The sequence below is a fragment of the Dicentrarchus labrax genome, unplaced genomic scaffold (genome assembly GCF_905237075.1).
Source record: "Dicentrarchus labrax unplaced genomic scaffold, dlabrax2021, whole genome shotgun sequence".
NCBI lineage: Eukaryota > Metazoa > Chordata > Actinopteri > Moronidae > Dicentrarchus > Dicentrarchus labrax.
Genome location: NW_026136724.1, coordinates 2,156,137 through 2,181,578, shown reverse-complemented (window position 1 = coordinate 2,181,578; position 25,442 = coordinate 2,156,137). Strand labels below are relative to the sequence as shown.

The 25,442-nt window shown below is 39.3% G+C and overlaps 2 protein-coding genes across 2 annotated transcripts; one reads left to right on the top strand and one right to left on the bottom strand.

Annotated features, from left to right (window-relative positions):
- Positions 1-5,005: 5,005 nt before the first annotated feature.
- LOC127358739 (uncharacterized) lies at positions 5,006-7,252 on the bottom strand. The gene is made up of 4 exons (XM_051392058.1): positions 6,633-7,252; positions 6,235-6,348; positions 5,893-6,100; positions 5,006-5,503 (listed from the first exon to the last, which is right to left on the bottom strand). The coding sequence occupies exons 1-4, from the start codon at positions 6,821-6,823 to the stop codon at positions 5,042-5,044; spliced, it is 975 nt and encodes a 324-aa protein (XP_051248018.1). The 5' UTR covers positions 6,824-7,252; the 3' UTR covers positions 5,006-5,041.
- A 225-nt stretch (positions 7,253-7,477) lies between these two features.
- LOC127359253 (coiled-coil domain-containing protein 106-like) lies at positions 7,478-9,618 on the top strand. The gene is made up of 4 exons (XM_051393142.1): positions 7,478-7,537; positions 8,056-8,268; positions 8,464-8,604; positions 9,350-9,618. Coding segments are annotated over exons 1-4 (624 nt in total). The 5' UTR covers positions 7,478-7,536.
- The last annotated feature ends 15,824 nt before the right edge of the window (positions 9,619-25,442 follow it).

Here is a 25,442-nt window from a genome sequence, read left to right as displayed (position 1 = left end):
AAAACGCTCCAATTAATTCAGAACGCTGCAGCACAAGTACTGACAGGAACTAGAAAAAGAGATCACATCTCTCCTGTACTAGCTTCTCTGCATTGGCTCCCTGTAAAATGTAGAATAGAATTTAAAATCCTCCTCCTCACCTATAAAGCTCTTCATGGTCAGGCCCCTTCATATCTTAAAGAGCTCATAGTACCCTATTACCCCTCTAGAACACTACGTTCTCTGAATGCTGGGCTACTTGTGGTTCCTATAGTCTTTAAAAGTAGAACAGGAGCCAGAGCCTTCAGTTACCAAGCTCCTCTCCTGTGGAACCAGCTTCCAGTTGTGGTTCGGGAGGCAGACACCCTCACCACATTTAAGAGTAGGCTTAAGACGTTCCTCTTTGATAAAGCTTATAGTTAGGGCTGGATCAGGTGAGTCCTGAACCATCCCTTAGTTATGCTGCTATAGGCCTAGACTATCGCGGGATTTCCAATGGTGCACTGAGCTCCTCTCTTCCTCTCTCTTTCTGCACTCATTCATGTCCCATTAATGCATGTTACTAACTTCACTTATTCCCCGGAGTTCTTGTGCTTTCTCGTCTTGCAGGTTCTTATCGATCCTGGTGGAGCCTCCTGCCATGGTCCTGCTAGATTGCCATTGCCAATACTGTTGTTGCTATACACCTGTCTGTCTGTCTGTCTGTCTGTCTGTGTCTCTCTCTCTCTCTCTCTCTCTCTCTCTCGCTCTCTCTCTTTCACCCCAACTGGTCGATGCAGACGACCACCCACCTAGAGCTGAAGGATCTGTCCTAGGTTTCTGCCTTTTAACAGGCAGTTTTTCCTTGCCCTTGTCGCAAAGTGCTTGCTCATGGTGGTACTGTTGGGTCTCTGTAATTAATGTTTTAAAGAGTTCGGTCTAGACCTACTCTATTTGAAAAGTGTCCTGAGATAACTTCTGTTATGAATTGGCGCTATACAAATAAAATTGAATTGAATTGAATTGAATTAAATCACAACCACACAGAAGTTATGCAATTTCATTTATTTGATTCAGCACAGCACCCGCTGATTTGGGGTTTTCCGTGGCTTAAAAAACATAATCCCCCCATTGACTGGCGCTCTGGCAAAATTAAGGGGTGAGGAAAGGACTGTGAACACTCATGTAAAGTGAACTGTGTGGCTAACAATAACTTCTCAGAGGTTCTGAGGACGAAACTCAGCGTTAGCAAAGACTCTGACTACCCCGACTTATCAAAAGTACCTTTCTGTTCATCATGACTTAAAAGAAGCTTTCAACAAGACGAAAGCCATGTCACTTCCTCCGCATCGACCTTTCCACCTGCTACCCGGCACACCCATCCCCAAGGGGCGCCTCTACTCCATCTCTGGGCCAGAGAGAGCGGCCATGGACGAATACATCACCTCCTCACTGAAGGCTAGGATAATCCGTCCGTCCTCCTCTCCACCTGGTGCAGGTTTCTTTTTTGTGGGGAAGAAGGATGGTTCACTGCGGCCATGCATTGACTACAGTCCTTTAAATGACATGACAGTTAAAAACCGGTATCCTCTCCTGTTAATATCATCTGCTTTTGAACTGCTCCAAAAAGACACAGTCTTCACTAAACTAGATCTTAGAAATGCTTACCATCTCATCAGAATCAGGGAAGGAGATGAGTGGAAAACAGGATTTAACACCCCAACTGGACATTATGAGTATTTGGTCATGCCTTTTGCACTCTGCAATGCTCCGGTGGTGTTTCAGGCTTTTGTTTATGATGTGTACCTGGACGACCTTTATGACCCTGAACCTATTGCCAAAGAACCCGAGCCAAGCCTTCCACTGAACCGTGTGGTTGGAGCGGTGTCATGGCAGATAGAATCAGATGTTAAGCAGGCAAATGTTGTGAGCCCAGCACCTAGTGGGTGTCCAAGTAACCGTTTGTTTGTCCCAGTGTCATTACGCTCCAGGGTAATCCACTGGGCTCACACGTTCATGCTCACGTGCCATCCGGGTGTCAAGAGAACTGTTTGTCATCAAGCAGCAGTTCTGGTGGCTAGCCATGGAAAAGGAAGTATCGGAGTATGTGGCTGCCTGTCCAGTGTGTGCCCGAAATAAGACCTCGCCTCAGGCCCAAATGGGCTTGCTTCACTTGCTGCCTGTTCCTACAAGGCCATGGTCCCACATCTCCATGGACTTTGTGACCGGACTACCCCCATCAAAAGGTAACACCACCATCTTGATGGTTTTCGACCGCTTTTCCGAAATGGCACATTTCATTTCACTTGATAAGTTACCCTCTGCTAAGGAGGCAGCAGAGGTCATGATGACGCAGGTCTTCAGGATCCATGGTTTTCCCAGTGACATTGTTTCTGATAGAGGACCACTGTTTGTCTCCAGCTTTTGGTCTGTCCTCCGGTTACCACCCACAGTCCAAAGGACAGACTGAACACCTCAACCAGGAGCTCAAGACGTGCCTTCAATGCCTCGTCTCCCTAAACCAAGCCACCTGGAGTGACCACCTCACATGGGTGGAATACGCCCATAACACCCTTCCCTCAGGTGTCACAGGCCTCTCACAGTCCCAGTGTGCCAACGGCTACCAGCCTCCATTGTTCCCTGAAAATGAGAAGGAGGTTGTGGTTCCCTCAGCTCATGCCATGGTCAGACGCTGTCGCCGGATTTGGGCTAGTGCTCGGTGGGCACTTCTGCGCAGCTCGGCCCAGATGAAAGCGGCAGCAGACAAACACAGATGACCGGCTCCTCTCTACAGGCCAGGCCAAAGGGTGTGGCTGGCGACCAAACACTTGCCCCTTCTTGTACACTCCAAGAAGTTGGCTCACAGGTTTGTCGGTCCATTCCCCATATCAAAGGTCATTAACCTTGTTTCTGTGCGTCTTCGTCTTCCCAGGTCATTAAAGGTCCACTCCACGTTCCATGTCAGCAAAGTCAAGCCGATCAAGGAAAGCGCTCTGGTTCTGGTCTGTTTGCTTTTTTGATATCCTCCTTGAGAGCGACTTTTGTTTGCATTTTGATATCCTCCTTGAGAGTGCTTTTTGTTAAATAAATATATTTTTTTCTACATCTTCGTCTGTGCCAGAGTCATGCATTTGGGTCCACCTATATTGTGTCAGAGGTCGTGACAACGAAGGTACAAAGACAAACTGGCACTGATGGAAAGTAACACAGGGAATATATACTCTACAGGTAGGAAACTAACGAGACACAGGTGACAATTCACCATCAAAATGGTGGGAAAAAGACAAAGATGGGAAGTAAGGTAGAACAAGACACAAAAGGAGGAAAACTACAATTGAAACAGGAAATAAAAAAATTCTTGGATGATATCTATAGATATCTCATATTTTTACTTTTACTGATCTATTTTAATTAATTTGTTATTTGGTATGTTTATTTTTCTATTGATACCTTTATATTATGTATGTAGAGTATTTTATCTCTATCACTATCCATAAATAACTATACATCTAATCCATCCATTGCCTTGTTTAGGTGGCCATGTGCCAGTGTGTTTGCACATGGCACAGTTTTATATGGTGTTTAGGAGGCATTACGTATGCTAATAAACAATAAGTCACACGCCTCCAATTTAAGATCAAGTGGGATTCATCATTCACCTGATTAAGATTTGGATGTTTGAGAATGTTTGGTGCATCTGGAGTTGATTCTCAAATTTCCTGTTAATATTCTATAAAGACAAAGTATAAGAGAATGTTGTTGCAATGAGGCCCGACTTCTTTTTAACTTATGGGTAACCCTTCCTTTTACAGTCCCCTAATTACCAGGTATTTACCAGGTAAATATATGGTAATTCATAGCATCTTCTTGTGTAATTACCACCAGTATAAGAAGGTAAATACATGGAAACTACAGCTGAAGTACAAAGTATTTATCTGGTAAAATATTTTACAGTGCACTGATTACCAGGTAGTAACCCGGTAAAACATAGAATGTTCTTGTGTAATTTACACTAGTAAAAGAAGGTCAATACAGGGAAACTACAGTCAAAGTACAAAGTATTTACCTGGTAAAATATACTGAAATTACACTGTATTATTGGCTAATTACTGCTGGTAACAAGTAAGTAAATACTGAAACTACAACTGAAACACGAAGAAAAAAATCTCCCCTATTGCCCATCTTTTCAACTGAGTACCATGTAGTTAACAGGTTTAGGTTGGTAATTACTCAGATATAATTGTATAAAATATGGAATTGTTTCTATTTAAGTTGAACATTTTTTCCCGTATTTACCTGTTATCATCCTCTGCAGGAATGGTTTTCCTCTGCTGCCCGTGGCCCAGTATATCTTCTTAAATATTGGGTACGTTCTTGCATATGGTTTTAGAACTTACCCAACATGTGCGCTGAAACTGTACTGTAAAAGGAAGCCTTGCTTGTTTCCATGCTATTACTATGTTCTTACTAAATTCTTAGTAATAGAATATTCCATTGTCTATGCAATTAAATTAATTTGTATCATTCATGTTCCTGGACATTATCAAGTAAAACATGTCAAATTATCCAGTAAGTAAGCTGAACCTGTACTGTAAAAGGAAGCCTTGCTTATTTCCATACTATTACTATGTTCTTACTAAATCCTTTGTAATAAAACATTCCATTGTCTATACAGTTAAATGAGTAAATAAATAGTAAGATGAAAATGCACTGCAAAAGGAAGCCTTGCTCGTTTCCATGCTATTAACAGGCTCTTGCCATATCATTTGTAATAGATTATGCCATTTTCCATGCAATCAACACAAACTTGAACCTAAAAAGTTCCACAACATTACTAAGTAAAACATGCCAAATTACCCAGTGAGTAAGATGCAACTGTACCACACAAAAAGGAATGTTTAATACCAAGATATAACAAAGGCACAGTGGAAAGTAACAAATTGTTCTAAAATTTACATGGTTGCAACCATGAACAATTACTAACAATTAAGAAATTAATATAAGGTTAGAAGTGGTACCTTGTGTAATTTATGAGATCATGCTTTTTTCAGTTTTTGAAACAAGAGAAAGGATTGGAAGGTTGTTACACTTTGTAACATGCTCTTATGTCTTTAAGTAAGCGTCCAAGAATGCCTTTCCTATGCTCCTTTCCAAGCCAGTGGTTCCATTCTATGAACCGTAAGTTCATTTTTAAGGCCCTCTCTGTCAGGTTTCCCCTGTATCTGTAGATGCCTTCTTTGAAACTTTGCCATCCCCGTTCAATGTGCTGTGTGTGAGCACCACTTCCAGGGTGTACAAAATGTCTCTGGTGATTCACCTGATAGTGAATGTATCCTTCACGTGACAATCTGTTGTAGGCCCGCCAGGAATCACTAATCACCTCACTTCCAGGTCTGATATATTTTCGGATTATTGTGAGTAATTGCATCCTGGATCGATTTTCCACCAGCTTTAAGACAGGATGTCTACGGGACCTCTTCACTTCCAGCATTCCAAAGACCCACGAGCGTCTTCGCCAGGTAGGTCCATGTCGTCCACGTCCATACTGAAAATAAGCAAAATGTCATGCTTTTATGAAATTCATCTGAAATTATAGTGTTAGACTCACTTCATGGCTGTCTGATTCACCCCCATGTGCTACCTGGCATATGACATTTCATAGGGCTAGTGTCCAAATCAAAATTTTTAGGTGTCATATTTTTCTAAGCAGACTTAATTATATGTATTTGTATGCTATGCAATAGACATATGTAATGCAGTATTACCAGCAGCATTGAGGCTGATCAACAGGACCTGATTCTAATCTTAGATTAATATAGATAAATTTGGGTGGAGTATTTTACTCTATGAAAACCTGTTTCCAATGTATTTATAGTACTGTAGTAATTCAGATGTACTGTACTTTCACAACAGACTTACATAAACAAACCTTACCTTCTGTTTGTGTCTGAATTTACTCTCATCTATTGCTACAAAAGCTCTCCTCCCTCCAATTCTCATTTTCCGTCTTCTTTCCAGTCGCCTAACTGCTTCACCACAGATTTCTCGCAACAGCGTAGTTACTCTGGTCAGTGATTTGCTGCTTCCACATACTCCATCCTCTATCATGTCTACTTGTCTCTTCCTCAAGCCCTGTGACAAACTGAGACAAAAATGACTAAATATGACAACTATCAACATATCATCAATTGGGTTTTTCTGAAACACTTAAACACAACAGTGTAAGACAGACACAGAGAGAGAGAGAGAGAGAGAGAGAGAGAGAGAGAACCTAACCTGTGCATAAGTTTCATCCATGATGGTAATGGAATATGTGATCTGGAGAAAACTGAGCCCTCTCTGATGGACCTCAGGATGGCCCTGTCCTTGTGAGTTCTTCTTCTACAGCACCTGTACATAACAGTTTGTCATAGTATCGCCATGGTTACACTTATATATATTTTTATACTAAAAAATTATAATGTTAAATGAATAAATAAACAAACAAATGAATAAATAAATAAACCTACATAAAGATAGCTCACATAAGTTAATTTTGTCTTCTTTCTTTCACTATTATAGTCTGATATAAATGAAACAATAGCTAGAGTAAAATCTACATGAAGATAATCTGTTAAGATTTGATCAATTTAAATGTTACAATATAATATAATGGCATATTGATCCTTACTTACCACCTATATCCATCCTTGGTTGTGTTGGTTCTTTTGAATTTCATTCTGTTGTTGCACACAGGGCATCGTTTCTTCGTTGCCAACAACCTCTCCGTCTGCATCCATCTTATTAACTTTTTACCCCCTTGCGCTGTCTTCTTAATTAATGTTCTTGTCAATGTCATATTAGGCCTACTGAAATATTCACACATTAAGTGCTCTGTGCGGGCATTGTTCTTTTTCTTTGCTTTTTTATGGCGGGGGGGCACCAGCTTTCCGGGTGTATAACCGCCACCTGCACGGGCATTTTTGTCCAAATTTCGACCTGATCTCTAGGAACATACCATTCTGAACTTGGTGTTAGGGGGAGGGGGAGTAGGATAGCGCAAAAACAGATAGTGTTAAATCATTAGATCGCGGTAATGCCAAGTACACGTTTACTGTTAATACGCAACTACTCTTACCAACTGTTTAATTCCATTTAATGGACTATTCCATTCATTGGCTCCCCCCATAGTGGGTCGCCAGGTAGAAAGAGAAGGCGCCGGCGGAAAGTGGCAAAACACATCACGTTTTCATACTATCGTGGCAAGAAGAAGCATTTTGTCAAGGTATTTTGATAATGCAAGATAAGTTAACTGTTTTGTCTCGAGCGAAAGTTTAGTCTCCAGCAAGGGCTGGCTCTCCGCGGTGTCTGAGGCTACTGCTCCCTCAGACACCGGCAGGTCAGTGGCAGCTGCCACCGGAAGTGCTACTACTATCTACCGCTGCCACGAATAGAGCCAGCCCTTTCTCAAATTTAGATGCATAACGTTATTCCTTTATTGTACTGCATTTTGATTACTGTAACTGATGTTCATTAAACACAACAGAGAACAAACGTTACCAGAGCAGTGGATTCTCTCCATGGCTCTAAGCTCCTGTTAGTAAGTACAGTCCAAGTTCTAAAACAGACTAACTAGTCTTTCTTTCTTTCTTTCTTTTACATTTAGTCATGCCATTGACACGGGGTAAGAGACAAACTAAGTCGAAACAAACCAGCAACCCACCAGATGATGACATGCTGCAGTCTGGTAATGAAGATAACATAGTTTTTTATGGAAAAGGATGTAAATACTACAAAAGTATTTTATGTTTAGCTTTTGGTTGCAGGAAGGGTTTTTCCTGGCTCAAAAGGGGTAATTGGTGCTGCCCCTGTCACGGTAGTGCCCTCGGTTGGCATTTACTGACCTGTACTATCCAGTATATCCAGGCATGGTCTGACAATAATAGAATAATAATACACAATAATAGAATATAATATACTGCAAGTAAAAACATTAAGTGTATAATGGCCGCCCGGTGTAAACCTTTTATCATGCACCCTCCTCTGGTTGATAATTAAAACAGGTTTTGGAAATACACTAACAGCGAGCACCTGCCCTTGTCTTTGCATCTTTTTTAGTGGAAGAGATTGCACAGTCATCTGCTCCAACTACTGCCCCAACCATGGCTAAGTTTAAGGAGGATTATAGATTGCTAAAAGAGGAGAACCGCCTTCTGAAAGAGGAGAACCGCCTTCTGAAAGAGGAGAACCGACTTCTGAAAGAGGAGCGGGATTTCCTTAGGCAGAAAGGTCTCAACCCAGTGAAGACCAGACCCTCAACATCTTCAAAAGGTATCCAGACAGTGCTCTTCCCAAAAACAACATGGAAAGCTATTTCTATAGTCTAAATGAGTTGCTTATTTTGTATCCATATCATACAAATAATATAAATACGCTACAATAAGATCATTTTTTTCAAGCGCAAAATCAGAAAAAATAATTATTAGAAAAAATAATTATTTCATCATTTTTGTTACTCTGTTTAAGGGTCCGACAAAAGGGGGCTCATGGATTCCTCAGACTCTTCAACATCTGACTCTGAGTCAGACTCCTCCTCTGAAGAAAAGAGGAATAAGAAGAAGAGAAAGAATAAGAAGAAGGAAAACCCTGCAAAATTTGGAAAAAGAGGTAACTTTCATCATTATGAAAAGGATAGCTCACAATCATCTTATATTATACAGTCATATTAGGCTTGTAGGTTATCATAGTTCAGGGTATTGCCAAGGGCAGGGTATCGTCAATCGTTCAATATTGACCATGTCCTACACAGAATTTAGTACGACTTTTATATTCATAAAGCATAGGGTTAGTTCAGGCAGGCCACAATGACACGCTCTATATCAGCTGTCAGCAGCAAGCAAGCCTAGCCCCATCAGCTGATCACTCAGCTGACTTCACCAATGCTCCTATTGGCTAATCACTTTCAAAGCTCAGTATTTAAACTGCTCTCGCCTGGCTTCTCTTGCTGCTTCCTCCACTAGCCGACTTCAACCCACCGCCGCCCCCAGCTCCCCCTGTTGTGCTTTCCGCCTGTTCATTGTCATTGCTGCTGTCTGCTCTGTCTGGGTTTTGCTGCTGCACTCCCTGCTTATAGTTTCAATGTAGCACCCTCATGTGTTGACTGATTTTCTTTGGGGAGAAGTTCAGTGCCAGCGTGCACACACGCAATAGGCTGGGCCTATCATAAAGCACTATTTATTGAATTAATCACTTTTATAAGAGTAGAGTGAAGGAGAGGAGTGCAGAGACTAGATTATATACGTTATTTACCTCTCTAACTCTAGAATGTCCTGTTATGTAAAACCAAGATTATTAATGTTTGTGTGATTATGATATAATGTTAATAGATCATATTTTCTAATCTGTCTTGTAGTTCAGGGTCCAGAGGACGTCGTACATCGATACAGAGCTGTTCTAAAAGAATTTCGGCGTACAAGGAGCATCAGCCTCAGCTGTGAATCGCTGAGCGTTGACAGAAATACAATCGCCTTAACGGCAATCATTGCAGAGGTGTGGTTTGCTACAGAGGGTGAAGATTTCGGGCTGCTGCCAGAGTTCACTGAGGAGGACACTTTAGGAAACTACGCCAAAACCTGCAAGACCTTCCTGGAGGGTAACAACCCGCTTGAAGAAAAAATTTAACAAATGAAAAAAAAGTCTGAGCTGCTACCCATAAAATGCAAATTTAGGAAGTGAGGGTTCACATTACTACTTTCCCTATGGTAGGGAGTTGAAGGGTAGAAGGGTTGTTGAAAGGTAATAGGTTTTTGAGTTTGTCTTTGCCTACTTTACAGTCTGCTCGTGTACGGCAGCATACTTTATTTTTCAGATTTTAAACATTTTGAAGACTTCTGTTTTTGTTTTTCTGTTTAAGTGTTGTCTTTGAACCCTGAATCTTTTAGTAATAAGTATATATTACTTAACAATGTTCATGGTAACTTTGGTACATCTTGTTACTTTCCACTGTGCCTTTGTTATATCTTGGTATTAAACATTCCTTTTTGTGTGGTACAGTTGCATCTTACTCACTGGGTAATTTGGCATGTTTTACTTAGTAATGTTGTGGAACTTTTAAGGTTCAAGTTTGTGTTGATTGCATGGAAAATGGCATAATCTATTACAAATGATATGGCAAGAGCCTGTTAATAGCATGGAAACGAGCAAGGCTTCCTTTTGCAGTACATTTTCATCTTACTATTTATTTACTCATTTAACTGTATAGACAATGGAATGTTTTATTACAAAGGATTTAGTAAGAACATAGTAATAGTATGGAAACAAGCAAGGCTTCCTTTTACAGTACAGGTTCAGCTTACTTACTGGATAATTTGACATGTTTTACTTGATAATGTCCAGGAACATATGTGGTTCAAGTTTGTGTTGATTGCATGGAAAAGGGAGTAATCTATTACAAATTGTATAGCAAGATCCTTTTAATAGCATGGAAACAAGCAAGGCTTCCTTTTACAGTACAGGTTCATCTTACTAACTGGGTAATTTGTCACGTTTTACTTAGTAATGTTGTAGAACATGAATGATACAAATTAATTTAATTGCATAGACAATGGAATATTCTATTACTAAGAATTTAGTAAGAACATAGTAATAGCATGGAAACAAGCAAGGCTTCCTTTTACAGTACAGTTTCAGCGTACATGTTGGGTAAGTTCTAAAACCATATGCAAGAACGTACCCAATATTTAAGAAGATATACTGGGCCACGGCAGCAGAGGAAAACCATTCCTGCAGAGGATGATAACAGGTAAATACGGGCAAAATGTTCAACTTAAATAGAAACAATTCCATATTTTATACAATTATATCTGAGTAATTACCAACCTAAACCTGTTAACTACATGGTACTCAGTTGAAAAGATGGGCAGTAGTGGAGATTTTTTTACTTACTTGTTACCAGCAGTAATTAGCCAATAATACAGTGTAATTTCAGTATATTTTACCAGGTAAATACTTTGTACTTTGACTGTAGTTTCCCTGTTTGACCTTCTTTTACTAGTGTAAATTACACAAGAACATTCTATGTTTTACCGGGTTACTACCTGGTAATCAGTGCACTGTAAAATATTTTACCAGATAAATACTTTGTACTTCAGCTGTAGTTTCCATGTATTTACCTTCTTATACTGGTGGTAATTACACAAGAAGATGCTATGAATTACCATATATTTACCTGGTAAATACCTGGTAATTAGGGGACTGTAAAAGGAAGGGTTACCAACTTATGTTACATGTATTATGCTATGTATGTTACGTACTTATTTTAACCCAAACCACGATCACAAACCCTAACCGTATAAGCTTTATTTTCAAATTATAACGAGACGTTGCATATTTATTCTTGTTATAGTCCTGCCCATCCAGAAATTATGCTAGAGGGGCAATAGAGCAATAGAGAAGCAATTATTAATTGCTTCTCTATTGCTCTATATTAATTTGTGAATGGAAGCTGTTTCTGTTAAAGGGAAGATAAAAGCAAGAAGACTTTATTATCAACATTTCCTGTTTTTTTAAATAATTATATTTGATGTATAATCAGGGTTGGGAGCAGAGGTTTAGTGCAGGGTTTACCCACTTACTTTTCAGCTGGTACGCAGCTCTAAATCAGCTCTAAAAAATTTTCATGAGTGGATGTAGTATGGAATGAGAAATACTGCGCACTTCACTTCTTATGTAGTTGTTTGTCAGTATTGATTCTTCTGTGGATAATGGTTATTTTATAATAATCCTTACTCCCTGAAGTCAAGAAGCAGAAGTTAAGTGACAATGTGCAAATACTACTGGTCTATTTTAGAGAGAGTTACTTTTAAAATAGATTCCGATACAATTAGGTTAACAGGCTGTTAACCTAACCTGAGTATCACAATATTAAAGTAACATAACTTGATTACTTTCCATTACTTTTGGATTACCTCAACACCAAATATGCATATAAAGACCAGAGAAAAGAAAAGTCATCAAAAATGTGTCCTCTCCTCAGTGTACAAACTATCCCTGTTTTCTGATTACATATTTTATTCTCTAACTAATGGATTACAGTTTTTATATCCTGATTACACAACTAGTAACATGTAATCTGTTACTCCCCAAGTCTGCTTATAATGCATTATATATGCATTATTATATTAACCGTAAGTTTTAGTTTTATTGAGACTGATTTTAAAGGGCAGCAACGTAGAAGTGTTTAGAATGGATGTGTTGTGTAAATGAACATTTAACTTAATTTACTATTATTTATAGGTTTTATTTTATTTTATTTGTTATTATAGCCATGATCTGTTAATGGCTATAATGTGAACATTGGTTTTTATTTGAAAGATGTCTGTATTTTGAAAATATCTACTCTGGTATGAGGGCTAAATGCAACTACTGCTCTGTATCATAAGCTGCCGTTTGAAGTTACAATAAAATTAAATTACTTGGCCATTATGAGCAAGTACTCAAATCAAACGGGCTTGGAGCCTTTGATGTATGACGGCGGGACTGCTGTGAGAGAGCTGTAGTGTTTGACTCGAAGGGATGACCCTCTCTAACAGAGGCCACTCCAGAAAACCACTGTTTTCACTCACCCTGTCATTCCCACTGAAAACAGTGTTCCCTCTTCATACAGTGAGGTGAGTGTTAGTCACTCAGGGCTGAGAGGCACGTCCGAGGCAGAGCCCTTCACACAGGACCCCCACTCACCGGGGCCAGACCATGGTTAAATTGCTCTGCCATTCCCACAAAACGCTGATAGATAGATAGTGGTTATACCACAGACACTGCACTCTGATTGGCTGGTCTGTTAAAAAACAAATCAAACATGTTCTGGTCAACCGTTTGACTGCTGTTCTAAATCACTGAACTAGGTGTATCACAATAAAGGTAACCATGGCAACAACCCTAATGCTTCATGTTGTGTAACTGGTTATCTCTCACTAGTGAAACAAACTTATACAGGGTTTAAACTAACAACAAACACACAATTAAAAAAATGATAATTAACCCTCTTCCTAACAACATATTTACATACAAGGACAAGAACAACAACTGTGGTCACTGGGGACCCCAAGAATAAACTACTGAAATTAAAATAGACAGAACAAATGAGGAAAAGTGTGACGGAGTGCCCCTACCGCCGTGATAGCGTGCAATACTTTAAATTAGGACCCGTGGCACACATTAATTCAGACATGAACTCAGTAAATAGTTCCATCTATTAAAACTGCACAGGTGGAATTCCGCTGCTGGCTCAGAAAAAAATGTCATGGCGACGACCATAATGCCAAACTGGTGGCTTCTAAACAGCACTCCACAGTAGCAGTACAGTAGTATATCAGTTCTTCACAGACACAGACAAGATTTAAAAAAGCTCCACAGTTCATCCGGCCTATTATCCTCTATTAGAGTGGAGGCGGCCTGTTCCATCGATAAAACTCCATGAAGTCCTTTCGCCAGTTCTCCATACGAAAACAATTTGGCTTATGTTGTTTCCAGTTCATTAAAATGATCCGTTTAGCTGATAGAAAAGCCAGGACAATAATACTTTATACAGTTTTGGGTTTTGTAGTGTCCATATTCGCACCTAATAAACAGGTTATCGGGCAAGGTTTTATATCTATGTTAAGGACATGTGACAAGCTTTCAATAACATTCAACCAAAACCTCTTAATAGGAGGGCAGTTCCACAGTAAGTGCATTAGTGTACCCTCCACCTCACAGCCATGCCAGCAGGATTTGGATAATGTGTTATCAAATTTATTCAGATTGCAAGGTGTAATGTAAGCTCTGTGTAATATCTGTATAATTTTGTATCTGACACACTTTGACACTTTTGTACAACTTGTAAGGGCTCTATCCCATTGTGGGAGGAAAATAGGTACACTCATATCACGTTCCCATTGTAATTTAGTTTGGGAGTTTCTGTCAGGAGCAGCAGAACATAATAATTTATACATTGCTGAGACTGTACCTTTCCTGACAGCAATTCCCCTTAATTTGTTTTCTAAATCTTTTTTACTCCCTATCTCTTTGGAGAGTAAAGGTTTCATGACAGATTTTATTTGTAGATATGACAGAGTCCAAAATGTAATTTTAAGTCATTAAACAGGATCATTTTGCCATCACTAATTACTTGGCCCAACTGACTTATATTATGCTGTTGCCATACTTTATTCTTAAGAGGTTTACCTCCTTCGGTAAACAAGGGATTATTCCACAGTGGACATGATGGTAAAGATGTTCCACTAAAGTTCAAACGCTTCTGGAGAATTTTGACTACATCACATGAGAGCTGTAAAGCTGGATTATTAATTCTAGAAATGACTTTAAGGTTATGCCTGTTATAAGTTTTAAAATGTTTTCCTCAAGCCACTCCCGACTGCCAATCTCTCTAACACCAGCATAGGCCCACTGCAGGGGATATCTAGAGTTAAATGCTATATAATATTGGTATATATCTGGAAGTCCTAATCCTCCTTTAATTCTTGGGTTGGTTAATTTTTTATTACTAATCCTTCCAAAGAAAACCAGAGAATAACTTCTTTATTTCCATAAACCAGCTAGGGGGGAAATTTAAGCGGTATAGAAGACATGAGAAAAGCCAACCTTGGTAATTTGTTCATTTTTATGACTTCTGATATTCCCCAGAGGGATATAGGTAAAATGGTCCACCTTTTAATGTCTTCCCTGACAGTTTTAAGAAGTTCTGGTGCATTTATATAAACAATTTTGCTAATTGGAGATCGTATTCCTAGATATTTCATACCTTGGGGGGTCCACTTAAAAGGGAATGTGCCCAAATGTGTTCGGTAAGTGAGATGGTTGAGTGGGATGGCCTCACTCTTACTGTAGTTGATCTTGTATCCAGAAAACTAGCAAATGGCTTTTGTTGAGAAGAACACCAAACAGAATATTGCGACCCTTATTCTTTAAAGAGCTGATAGCCCCAATCTATGAATAAACATGATCTGACCTTTGCAGTTTTTAAAATCAGCATAATCTAGTGGTAGTCTAGTGATAGTTTCCACTGCTAGTGGAAAGATAAGTGGACACCAAAAAGTATTCACCCCTGGAGGCAATGCATATCAGAACATATTTTTTGCAATTTCATGGAGGTCAGGTCCCAGTGTGTGAGGAGTAATTATAGCCTGATGGTGGCGCTGGAAAAGGGTGGTGTTTTTCCAATTTCTCTCTGGTTCCTGAACCACTTGCATTCAAGATTTTTGGTGGTTTCCAACGTTTTTTCTTAAGGGACCCCTTTTCTATTATTTATTCAACTAGAGACCCCTGACTAAGTTACATATTTTATGGATGTTTCATATTATATTCAAAACTGTACATTAACCTAAATAGAGTAACTCAGTAACTGCAAGAAGTTTTTGTAAAACAAGTGATTTGGATACATTTTGGACAGACTAATTCCTTTTTGGGATTGTTTTTACACAATTCTGTATTATGTATTTTTTAAATATTTTTTAAGAATCATACATACCCAATAGGCTTCTTTTTTGACCAATTCAGCGTTTTTTTTGTTTTCGAAACAGAAGTGAACCAAATGCTTAGGGTGCCTAGATAGCTCACCAAGTAGAGCTGTGGCCCCATGTACCAAGGCTGAGTCCTTGCTGCAGCGGTCCAAGGCCCCCTTCTCTCTCTCCTCTCTTTCCTGTCACTCTGCAGCTGACACTGTTAACTAAAGGCAATAAAAGCCCCCCCAAAAGAAGTGAACCAAATGCTGATATATAGGTCTACTTTGTGTATTTTCTAAGTTTTGCAACCCCCCAAGAAGCTTTGGTGACCCCTAGTAGCCCAGTGTGTAGGGACTTGGCTTGGAAACTGGAGGGTCGCCGGTTCAAGTCCCACAGACCACAGTATGGAGTGTGGACTGGTAGCTCCACCTCTTGTGCACTGCCGAGGTGCCCTTGAGCAAGGCAACCTAACCCCAAGAAGGTGCTCATGGGATGCTGCTAATGTGGCAGCCCATCACTCCACCATCTCTCTCCATGTTTGCATGTCCACAATCCCTGTGTGTGCATTTCAGCCTGTCTGTGTATAAAATAAAAAAAAGAGTGAAAAGAAGAATTTCTCCAATAGGGGATTAATAAAGTATCTATGTATCTATCTAATAAGATGTGTCATCAATAGGGCGCTGGCGCTAACAACCTATAGAATATGACATGCCCACTTTGGTTCCCAAGGAAAACCTGCTATTTTTCCAGCAAACGTATAGGGTCCCAAACCAATTTATATCCGATCGAAATGCTTCAAATGGTTCAATCCTTGACACTTGAACTGGGACAGAGCCGGTTCCCTGTTGGTGGCAACGACTCAAGAGAGTATTCATTCACCCTGTGAATACAATACAATCTGGCCTTTAGCTGTCAATATATCTTGTCCCTTTTGGACTAGCTTTGGATGACTTCTTCATAGCACAAACGGGATGAAATGCGAGAGAGAATGTCGACTCCAATTCAACAAAATCCTACTGGATGAATTATTAATACCAAAGTATTTACAGACATCTAAAAATACCAAAATCCTGCTCAAAAGTCAACATTCTAAATATGGACGTACGTTAAGACCATACACACAGAACAAAGAGGTAATGTATGTGTAGTGCACAAAAGTCAATATAATATTGTGTGTGGCGGTGGCAGCTTTAATGAAGGCTGTAAGGAAGATTAATGAGTGCTTATTGGAGCAGGCGGCAGAGAGCAGGCAGCCACTTTGAAGAGGCTGCAAAACAAAGAAACATCAAAGTGACGACTGAAAGGTACGATTAGAGCTCACAAATAAAAACACTGCTCCTTCTGCTGGGACAGACTTTACAGGTGAACACCATTTAACCTCATCAAATATCAAACCTAATTAGATTTAAATAACTGATTCTCAGAAGAACTGATCTTCATTTTTAGGGTTGTTAAGTAGGTTACGTCTAGGGTTAAAGGGACACTTCACCCATTTGCATTAAGCTTTGTATCATTAGAACCCCAGTCATATTTTTGAATGGTCGTGCATCATTCCCTCACTTTCCCTGAGAGGGGAGAAATAAGGATTTTAGTGTTGCACTTCCTGCTTCCAATGATGTAAAAATCGTCATTTTGCGTCATTGGAAGCAGGAAGTCTCATATCTCTGTAGAGGGGGTGAGACTACAAACACTACTTCCTCTTTTTTTTCACTCACGCTACAGACCTATTACAGATCAGTGGGTGGGACTTCACCTGCAGAAACTAAAAAATATAACCGCCATCTTGTTTGGTAGCTAAGCGGCGGCGCTGACGAGACAGACGTTACGACGATGGTAATCAATGTAATATGGAAGAAATTTCTAAAGTATGATGGTCGAATCAGATGTTCGTGGCTACCTTTATGAGCCGCAATATAGCGAGCAGCGGCTGAGGCTGCTGCCGCCGAGGCAGAGGACCTGCCTGTCGCGGACGAGGAGCCCGGACTGGCTCGAGCTGGGGCGGACTGCTGGTGCCTGTGCTCTCGCTGTGCGCCTACGGACACACGGACGTCTGACTTTAAATTGAGTGTTTCTATTTTCTGTCTTATAACAACGTGGCATGTATGTACACAATTTGTTCAAGCATTATCACAAAGTTATTCCGGTTAATACGTAACGTCAGCCAACTGAACTAACGTTAACTTCTTTACTGCACAAACAGCTTGCAGTTGCATTGCTAACTACTGTGGCACGCTAAACACAAAGACCATGTATCGCTATAAATGTGTGCTCAATGTCTTGTTGACAATATCGCCTAACAGCCTTTCTGGGGTCCTGCAAGGCGAGAGATTGGGTCGAGGCCATCTTGTCGTTTTACCCACTGATGTGGTGCAGGCTATCTGACAGAAACATCCAGCTCCAGATGGCCAGTACTGCGGGCACCAAGGAGTTGAGGACGCTCAGGAGGAACTATAACTAAATGGTTTACATTCACGTTGTTGTAGTCCTTGATAGTGTTAGTGGGAGCGGCTTGCGGAGCTGTGCATCGTGGGAGTTGTTGTCTTTAATACAAATGCGCCCTAAAGTCACTTTCTGTCTTTTCTCGGTCAAATAGGCACCAAATTCAAAATGTATGTTACATTTCGACTACATATATAACCCACTTTCAATAAATATTAATGTTTCCATGGGTGAAATGCTCCTTTAAGTGAATACTCGGCTGAAATGAGTATCCGGTACAGATAATGTAGTTTTGATGACTAGTATGAGGACTCCTCATACTAGTCATCAAAACTACATTGAGAAGTATTTAGTAATTAAAGAAGCAGTAGCTAACTTTTATAAAAATATTTTTTGTCATATTTGCTGAAACTTTTACTGTATTATCTGACAAGAATTAAGCATTGCTCTCAAGCTCAATTCTATAAAAAAAATTTCGAATAAATATAGGAACTTTTGATCAACCAATATCAGTTTCAGGCTTAAATTAACAACAAGCACCACACACACACGTTTGGTTTTAGCCCCAATTCCAATTACAGATACAAATACACATAATTTAGTTGGTTGAAGAGATACCGATAATGGTGTACGCATGTGTCACAGTTAAAACAGGGTAATTGGGAACACGAGGGATTGGACTGTATTGTAGAACTAGTGCACTTCAGTAACAAAAGACTGTGAACAAAAGCTTTCTGATAGTCATGCAGGCTCAGGTCGAAGCCAGATGCAAACAAATCAATAAAGGAGCTGGCAATAATCCAAATTCCATAAAACAAGCGCAAGTCCAAGAAACCAAAGCAGAGTGCCATAAAACACTGGGAAAACATAAGGAAAAGGCTGGAATGCTTGACATGCAGACATGCAGCTCCTCAGTAGTTGTGCATCCTCCACAGCATGCACAGATCTCTGATGTTGATTGCTTGAATTTCTACAGGAGTAACACTGATACACATGCTGTAATGCTTTATATAATGTTACATAAAAGTGTGTTACTGCTGTCAAAATCATGGACTGCATTTTTGGTGAAGGGTAAATTTGAACCTGATTGTAACACTGCTGAGTAAGTAAGTACTCCTTTTGTACCAAATATCATTGTTTAGAGGAGGTTTCTTCGTCTTTGTTTCTCAATGTTTAACACTGATGGAGAGTGCCGCGGGTGTTGCGCCCTATATACTGTCAATGGTTGTGCCACAACCAGAACTGGAGCCAGGCAAGCAGGGAACGTAAGCAGGCTCAACAGCTTCTATGCACATAGCTTTGGATGATGTAATACACTAGTGAACTTTTTCATGTCAACTTCCTTTCAAGCTCTATGGAAGCCCGTTTCCACCTATGTGATGAAAAAAAGGGATTCTGTAAGTCATTATAATGAGAAACTTTATCAAAATATTGACTTAGCTTCTCAAAATAATGACATTTCAAATTAACAGGAAAGTTTCTAATTGTTTTAAGATACTGTCAAAATATTGAGAAAGTTTATGAGGACTACTGTACTGCATACAAAAAAGCTGCATGGGATAAGCAGAAAGTGGGCATGTCTGTAAAGTTCCTAGTTCTGTTATGTCGTGTTTGCATACTTTTTTATATTGTCATATTGTGTATACCCATTCAGAATCTACTCAAATGACCATTCCTCATCCAAAATGATGATGTGATTTTCACTTATTAACTGATCGGTACACAATTAAGCACCCAAATGAAAGCTAAGTAAGCGTACAGTTAAAGCAGTAATGAAGATAAAACAGATAAACTGAATCCAATCCAAATATCAATACACCTGCTCTGGTCACTGTGATTTACAGTCATCGACTATGATGGATTCTTCTAGAGTGAGATGAAAAACACAGATCGCTAATGATTAACTGATGTTTTTCTTTCCTTCTGAATGCCTACTACCGCTGGTTTCAGAGGAGGATTAGCTGCAAAATGCTGACAGCTATCTCAAGGGTCTCCAATCAGGCTTCTTCTAAACCCCTAATTTATCTCTTTAATGCATGGGGGAGAAGTGATGTGAGGCAGAGAGCTTTGTGTCTGAGCATCAGCACCCCAGAAACCCCAGAATCTTTATCTGCTGCACACAGAGCTTTAGGTTGGATCAAGTCTTGTTTGGATGCTGACTTACATCTCACCGCTCATCCCTGGAGAAGTAGCAGCAGGCTTTCTGCTTGTTTCCTCAGTACTAATGAGAATCATGATTTGTATTTCTGTCTTGCTTTAGATTCCATAATTTAATACATTGATTCATGTAAAAAAGGTTCTTATAATTTTATTAATTCAATTGAAATTGTATTTAAATGGTGGATTAATTTGTCAGACAAACAAAAAATTAGACAAGATCAAGACTGGAGTATGACATCATCATGACATCACATGTGACAGCGTCGGGGATCCCTACATCAGTCAAACTGAGAAGACCCTGGACACCAGAAATGGACAGCATCAGATATCTGAACAGCAGACCAAAACCACAACCAGCATCCATCGTCAGTGGACTACTGGAGAAAGATCAAGGAGGATATTCACATCTGACAGCAGAGACAGAGAATTCTGTCTCCCCCCATATATGACAGCCTGTTATCATCTTCCATATGTCATGTGATGACAACTAAGCAGACTCCATGTGAGGAGAGAGAAGTCGTCTTTGGAAACAGAAAAGGGCAACCACTGGCAGGTGATTGGATGTCTATCACCCTCTATCCCGAGCAAACTTCAACCAATCAGATCAACGAACCATGTAATGTAGTCAAACTCTTACTGTAGCCAGTCGAGAGCAAAAACAAAAGCCTTCAGTGCCGTTCTTTGCTTTTCTATCAATGAAGAGTTTTCCAGTTCTCATCTATGCTAACCTTTTTAACAGCTGCCATTGTTGTTTGAGTCACTTCTCAGACACACCTAGTGTTAGACCACCCCCATAACTCATGCTGTAGCTGCCAGTAGTCCCTGATACTGGTAAACCTTGACAATTCTTCTGTCTTCCTATCCTATTCAGGTTGTGCTCTCGTCGTCGGGCTACAGGTTAAATCTGGTTTGATAAATCAATTGGAAACAAAGTAGCAAATGCACATTTATTTAAATGGTGTAAAAATGTTACTGATCATTACTTTAACTGTTGCCATTTGTCTACTGTTGGTGCAGTGTCCCTGAGAGACTATTCATTACAATGATCCATAATGTGATCAATACATTAGTTTTCTGGCTGTACCGCTTGACACAGAGAGGTGATAATGTCTGTCTGGAGGAAAATACATCGTACAGCTGCATGATTGCTCGCCTGGTGCCAAATGCGGCAGAATGTCTGCTGGACAAATCAATAAGGGCCACCTGCCACAGCGGTTGCTGACTTGCTCAACCTAAAAGTATGAATTCCTTCCATCCTGTGTGCTTTCTTACATTAAACCTACTGGCCACCATGTATTCTGTCCAAGGTTGCAATCAAATTAAACTAAATAATTATATGTTAAGTAGGCTCTTGACTGCTCTATCTAAACTTGTGTTTCTCTGCTGTGAGGCCTGACCTCGTCAAGCTGTCCCACTTCTACCTCCACAGCAGACATAGGAGCGCAGCCAGAAAGGTAATGAAAACTGAAAAACACTGATAAGACGTATTTGCATAACAGACACTGTGTCTGGATGTTAACTGAGCACCTCTGTTCAATTAGAGGACCCATCAGAGCTTTTTGCTTGTTAAATCCAAACCACCTACATTTATGTGCTGGTAAATATTATTACTTTTGAGTTTGAATGGAGATTATGACATTTAGATTTATAGTCCCTAGCAGTTGCATTTACATTAGCATTACAGCATCCCTTATTCCTGGCTGATGGCAAGAAAAGGATTTGTAAATGGAATATCATTCCATTGGAAACTCAACACCTGGGGTCAGATGAACACTAAAACTGTTTGTAAGACAGAAATATAGATACACATTCTTTCCATCAGATCAATGAAGCCATACGTACAGTTGATTCTGTTTAGAAATCTCAGCCGTTGTGGAAACGAGAGCATGAACTTAATTTCTGCTCCCACAATTATCCATAAATGGATGTAGAAACAGCCTTAAACATCCGTTAGCATTGAGATATTGGTGCCTGTTCCACCACTCATTAGATTTAGATTAAAGGAAGAAAAAGTGATCGCGGCACATCTGTGAGATTCTCCAACAGTATCAGAACAGCTGTCATTACACATGGTTGTAGCTATTTATAGCACCCATACTACAAACTCATCACAGGTGCAGGTACCTGCAAACTCATCACAGGTACTTATTATAGTATCAAAATATATTTGATAATAATGTATTAATCTTGCTGGTGTGCCCTCTATTGACCAACCGCCATTGCACAGGATAGATGGCAACTCATCTCTCAACAGAAACTATGGTTGAAGAATGGACTTATATTCCATAAATCCCACGCTCCCCACCTGTTGAGAGCACACCCTCTCCACCTCATTAACACTGCTGATAATAGCGTCAGGCTACATTCACAGCTCCCTGCTGCCTCAGCTCCTGTATACTCTTGTGTACAACTAATGTCCTGCCAGGAAAGACTGATTATGATGTAAGTGACGGTGAACTGTGCCATAAATCTTTTCACAGCTTGTTACACACGTTGCTAAAACGCAAGAATGACATGGTGGGTCGTCGTGTGCTGCACAAGTTGCAGGTCTCTTGAATCTCATAAGTTATCACAATATTCTCTCAGTGAAGTTATTTAATATCCTGGCCTAGCACTTGACAGTGAGTTCTCATCTCGGGAGCTTACATTACCTGCTAAAATGTGTGTTATATTGGTAAAGTAGGTTCTGGTGCCACATTAAACCACCTTTAGAGTTTGATACAGTGTCTATTCAACCCGTTCTGATCCCTTATCCATTCCAATGGACATAACTTTTCTATTCCACCCAAATTTACAAACTTATTTGATTGGTTGTCTATAAGCTAATCACAGTGATCCAGATGGTCTAAAGTGGAATGCAGAAGAGCCACACCTCCGTTTTCAGTAGGCATGGCCGACCGTGAGGTAAGACACATTTAAATCCATTAATCATAAAGTACATAATTTGTGTTTCTACTGTGTTTAAACAGATACTTCATATATTTACATAAAATTACAAATAAACTTACTTACATAACATATTTTTTTATTAGGAGTGGATAATGTAATGATTACATTTTGCTATATGTTATGTTATATATGTATATGTTTCTATTTATAATTTTATTATAATTCTGTATAATTAACTAATTTTAAACAATTCCTCGCACTTAGATTGGGTGTGACACTCACTGTGTGATGGAGGATCTAATGTACACAAGACACATCATGACTTCCTTGATCCATAGTGTAAAGGGAGGGGTTAAAGCATCACTATATACATTGACATGAGTTAACCATTTATGAAAAATTAATTAAGTAATTTTTTGTTAAAAAACTCTCGAGACTGTCATGTGGTTTCCTGCATTCAGATTTTTCATCTATTGGAATGGACAGAAAAAATTAACTCTTTTAATAATTTGGTTTTTATTGCTTGTGATTTTTGTTTGGAAATTCACCATTACAATATTTCTTGTGTGTTAGGAACATGATTGGGTTACAAATGAGTTCATGTATTTACCCCACCTTGAAAGTTTCCAACATTAAAAAGATCCACTTTTTTTTTTTTACATTATCACCTTATTTCAAGTTCTTTGTTCTGTCAGTGTATTTATACCACAGATACAGCTGTATTCATACTACAATGAGTTGAAATCCCTTGACCACACACAGCTGACCTCCATTCAGTGTCTGAGTTAGGAGATTGATACGATTCTCAAATACAGTCAGAAGCATGATACCTTGGCTTAGCATAATGATTGGAAGCAGTGTAAAACAACTAGCCAGCAACGGTAACAAAACCTACATGCTAGCCCCTCTAAAATTCACTAATTAACACGTATCTTGTACGTTTAATCTGCTACCAAATAATAGAGATGTCAATTTACAGTAAAAGAACAATTTCAGGGTAACCAGGATAGCTCACCTGGTAGAGCTGGTTCCCCTCATACCAAGGCTGAGACCTTGCTGCAGGGGCTATTTTTTAAAACGTGAATAAATAAAATACAAGAACAACAAATGACATTACAAAGAGTCATAATATGGAGTATTGTATTTTTTATAGTCTTCTCAGAATCTGAAATCAGAAATATTTTATTGGAAATCTGTTGCGTCCCCTGTGGGGAGAGCTTGGGTTGGCGTGAGTCATTATTGTTCACTGAATGCAGCTAAGAAATGTGTGAAGAATTGTACAGATGTAATAATTTCATCATATACAATAAAATAGCATAGCCTTCTGGGCAACTGTAGTAATATGATGGTTTAACACTGGGCAGACTCAGAAACATAACACAAACATAGCTATGAATATTATTTTCCATTTCTGATAATAGATCCTCCACACTGGACCTTTAATAGACATGTTAACCAATCAGTTGAGTAAATAATATATAGTATGCATTTATATCACTTTTTCACTTTTAGTCAATTGGTGCATATTACAGAAACTATGAGCACCAAAGTTTAATTTATTTAGATTTAATGGCATGGTAAAGAGACGGAAAAAAAGTGCTGACTCCCAGCGTTTGAAGCGGTCATAAAGTCTGTCACATACGGTCTGTGTCCATTCCTCCATTATTTATATTCCTTTACTCCGTAAACTTCCACCGATTAAAATAATCAGAGAGTTTCGTTAAAATTAATTTGAGTTGTGAATATTGTAATGTTAAGTCTGTTGCTCACTGTCTGTATGCTGAGTACTGTAAATCTTCATCTCAAGTGTCAAGTATAACCTGAAATTTAAGCTGTTCGTTGTCAAATTTGCTGAACAGAACTCAGGAAAGCCGCACAGTTAGAGATTATTTCCATCTTTGCTGAACAAGAGTTTTGTGCAAAAGGCACCTGTCCGAAATAGACGCCTAGAAGAATCTGTGATTTATTATGGTTTTGGATCAGCGAACGGCTGGGCTATCCTAGGTTTTACTGTACCTTAAGAAATAAATACACATTTCCAATATCACATATTACATCTAAAACACAATAAATAAAACAAATAAGTGATCTAACCCTAAAAGAGACTTCACATTTTCAAATTATCTAACCACAGTAAGAAATCCTAAATTAAGAAAAGCTTTGACTGTGTACAGACTCAGTGAGCATATACTTAGTGTACAGAAAGGTCAGCATAAACAGAGACCCTACTCTACAGAGGACATGTAGAGACACTTCCTCACCTCATGCCCCCAAATACCAGACTCTTAACACTTTCCCGATATTATAAAAAATACAGCCAGAATTTGAAACAGACACAGAGAAACTCCCATATTTAGCTTTAGATTATTGCTGCAAAATGTATCACCTCATATGATAACAACCAGTGGCACCTGAGAAACATGTATTATTTGGGTCCGAGCACAAATCGTGCGAAGACCCTATTGAATCTCTAGGAATTATTATTATTTTCTGCGCCTTCGAATGCATAGTTAGCGC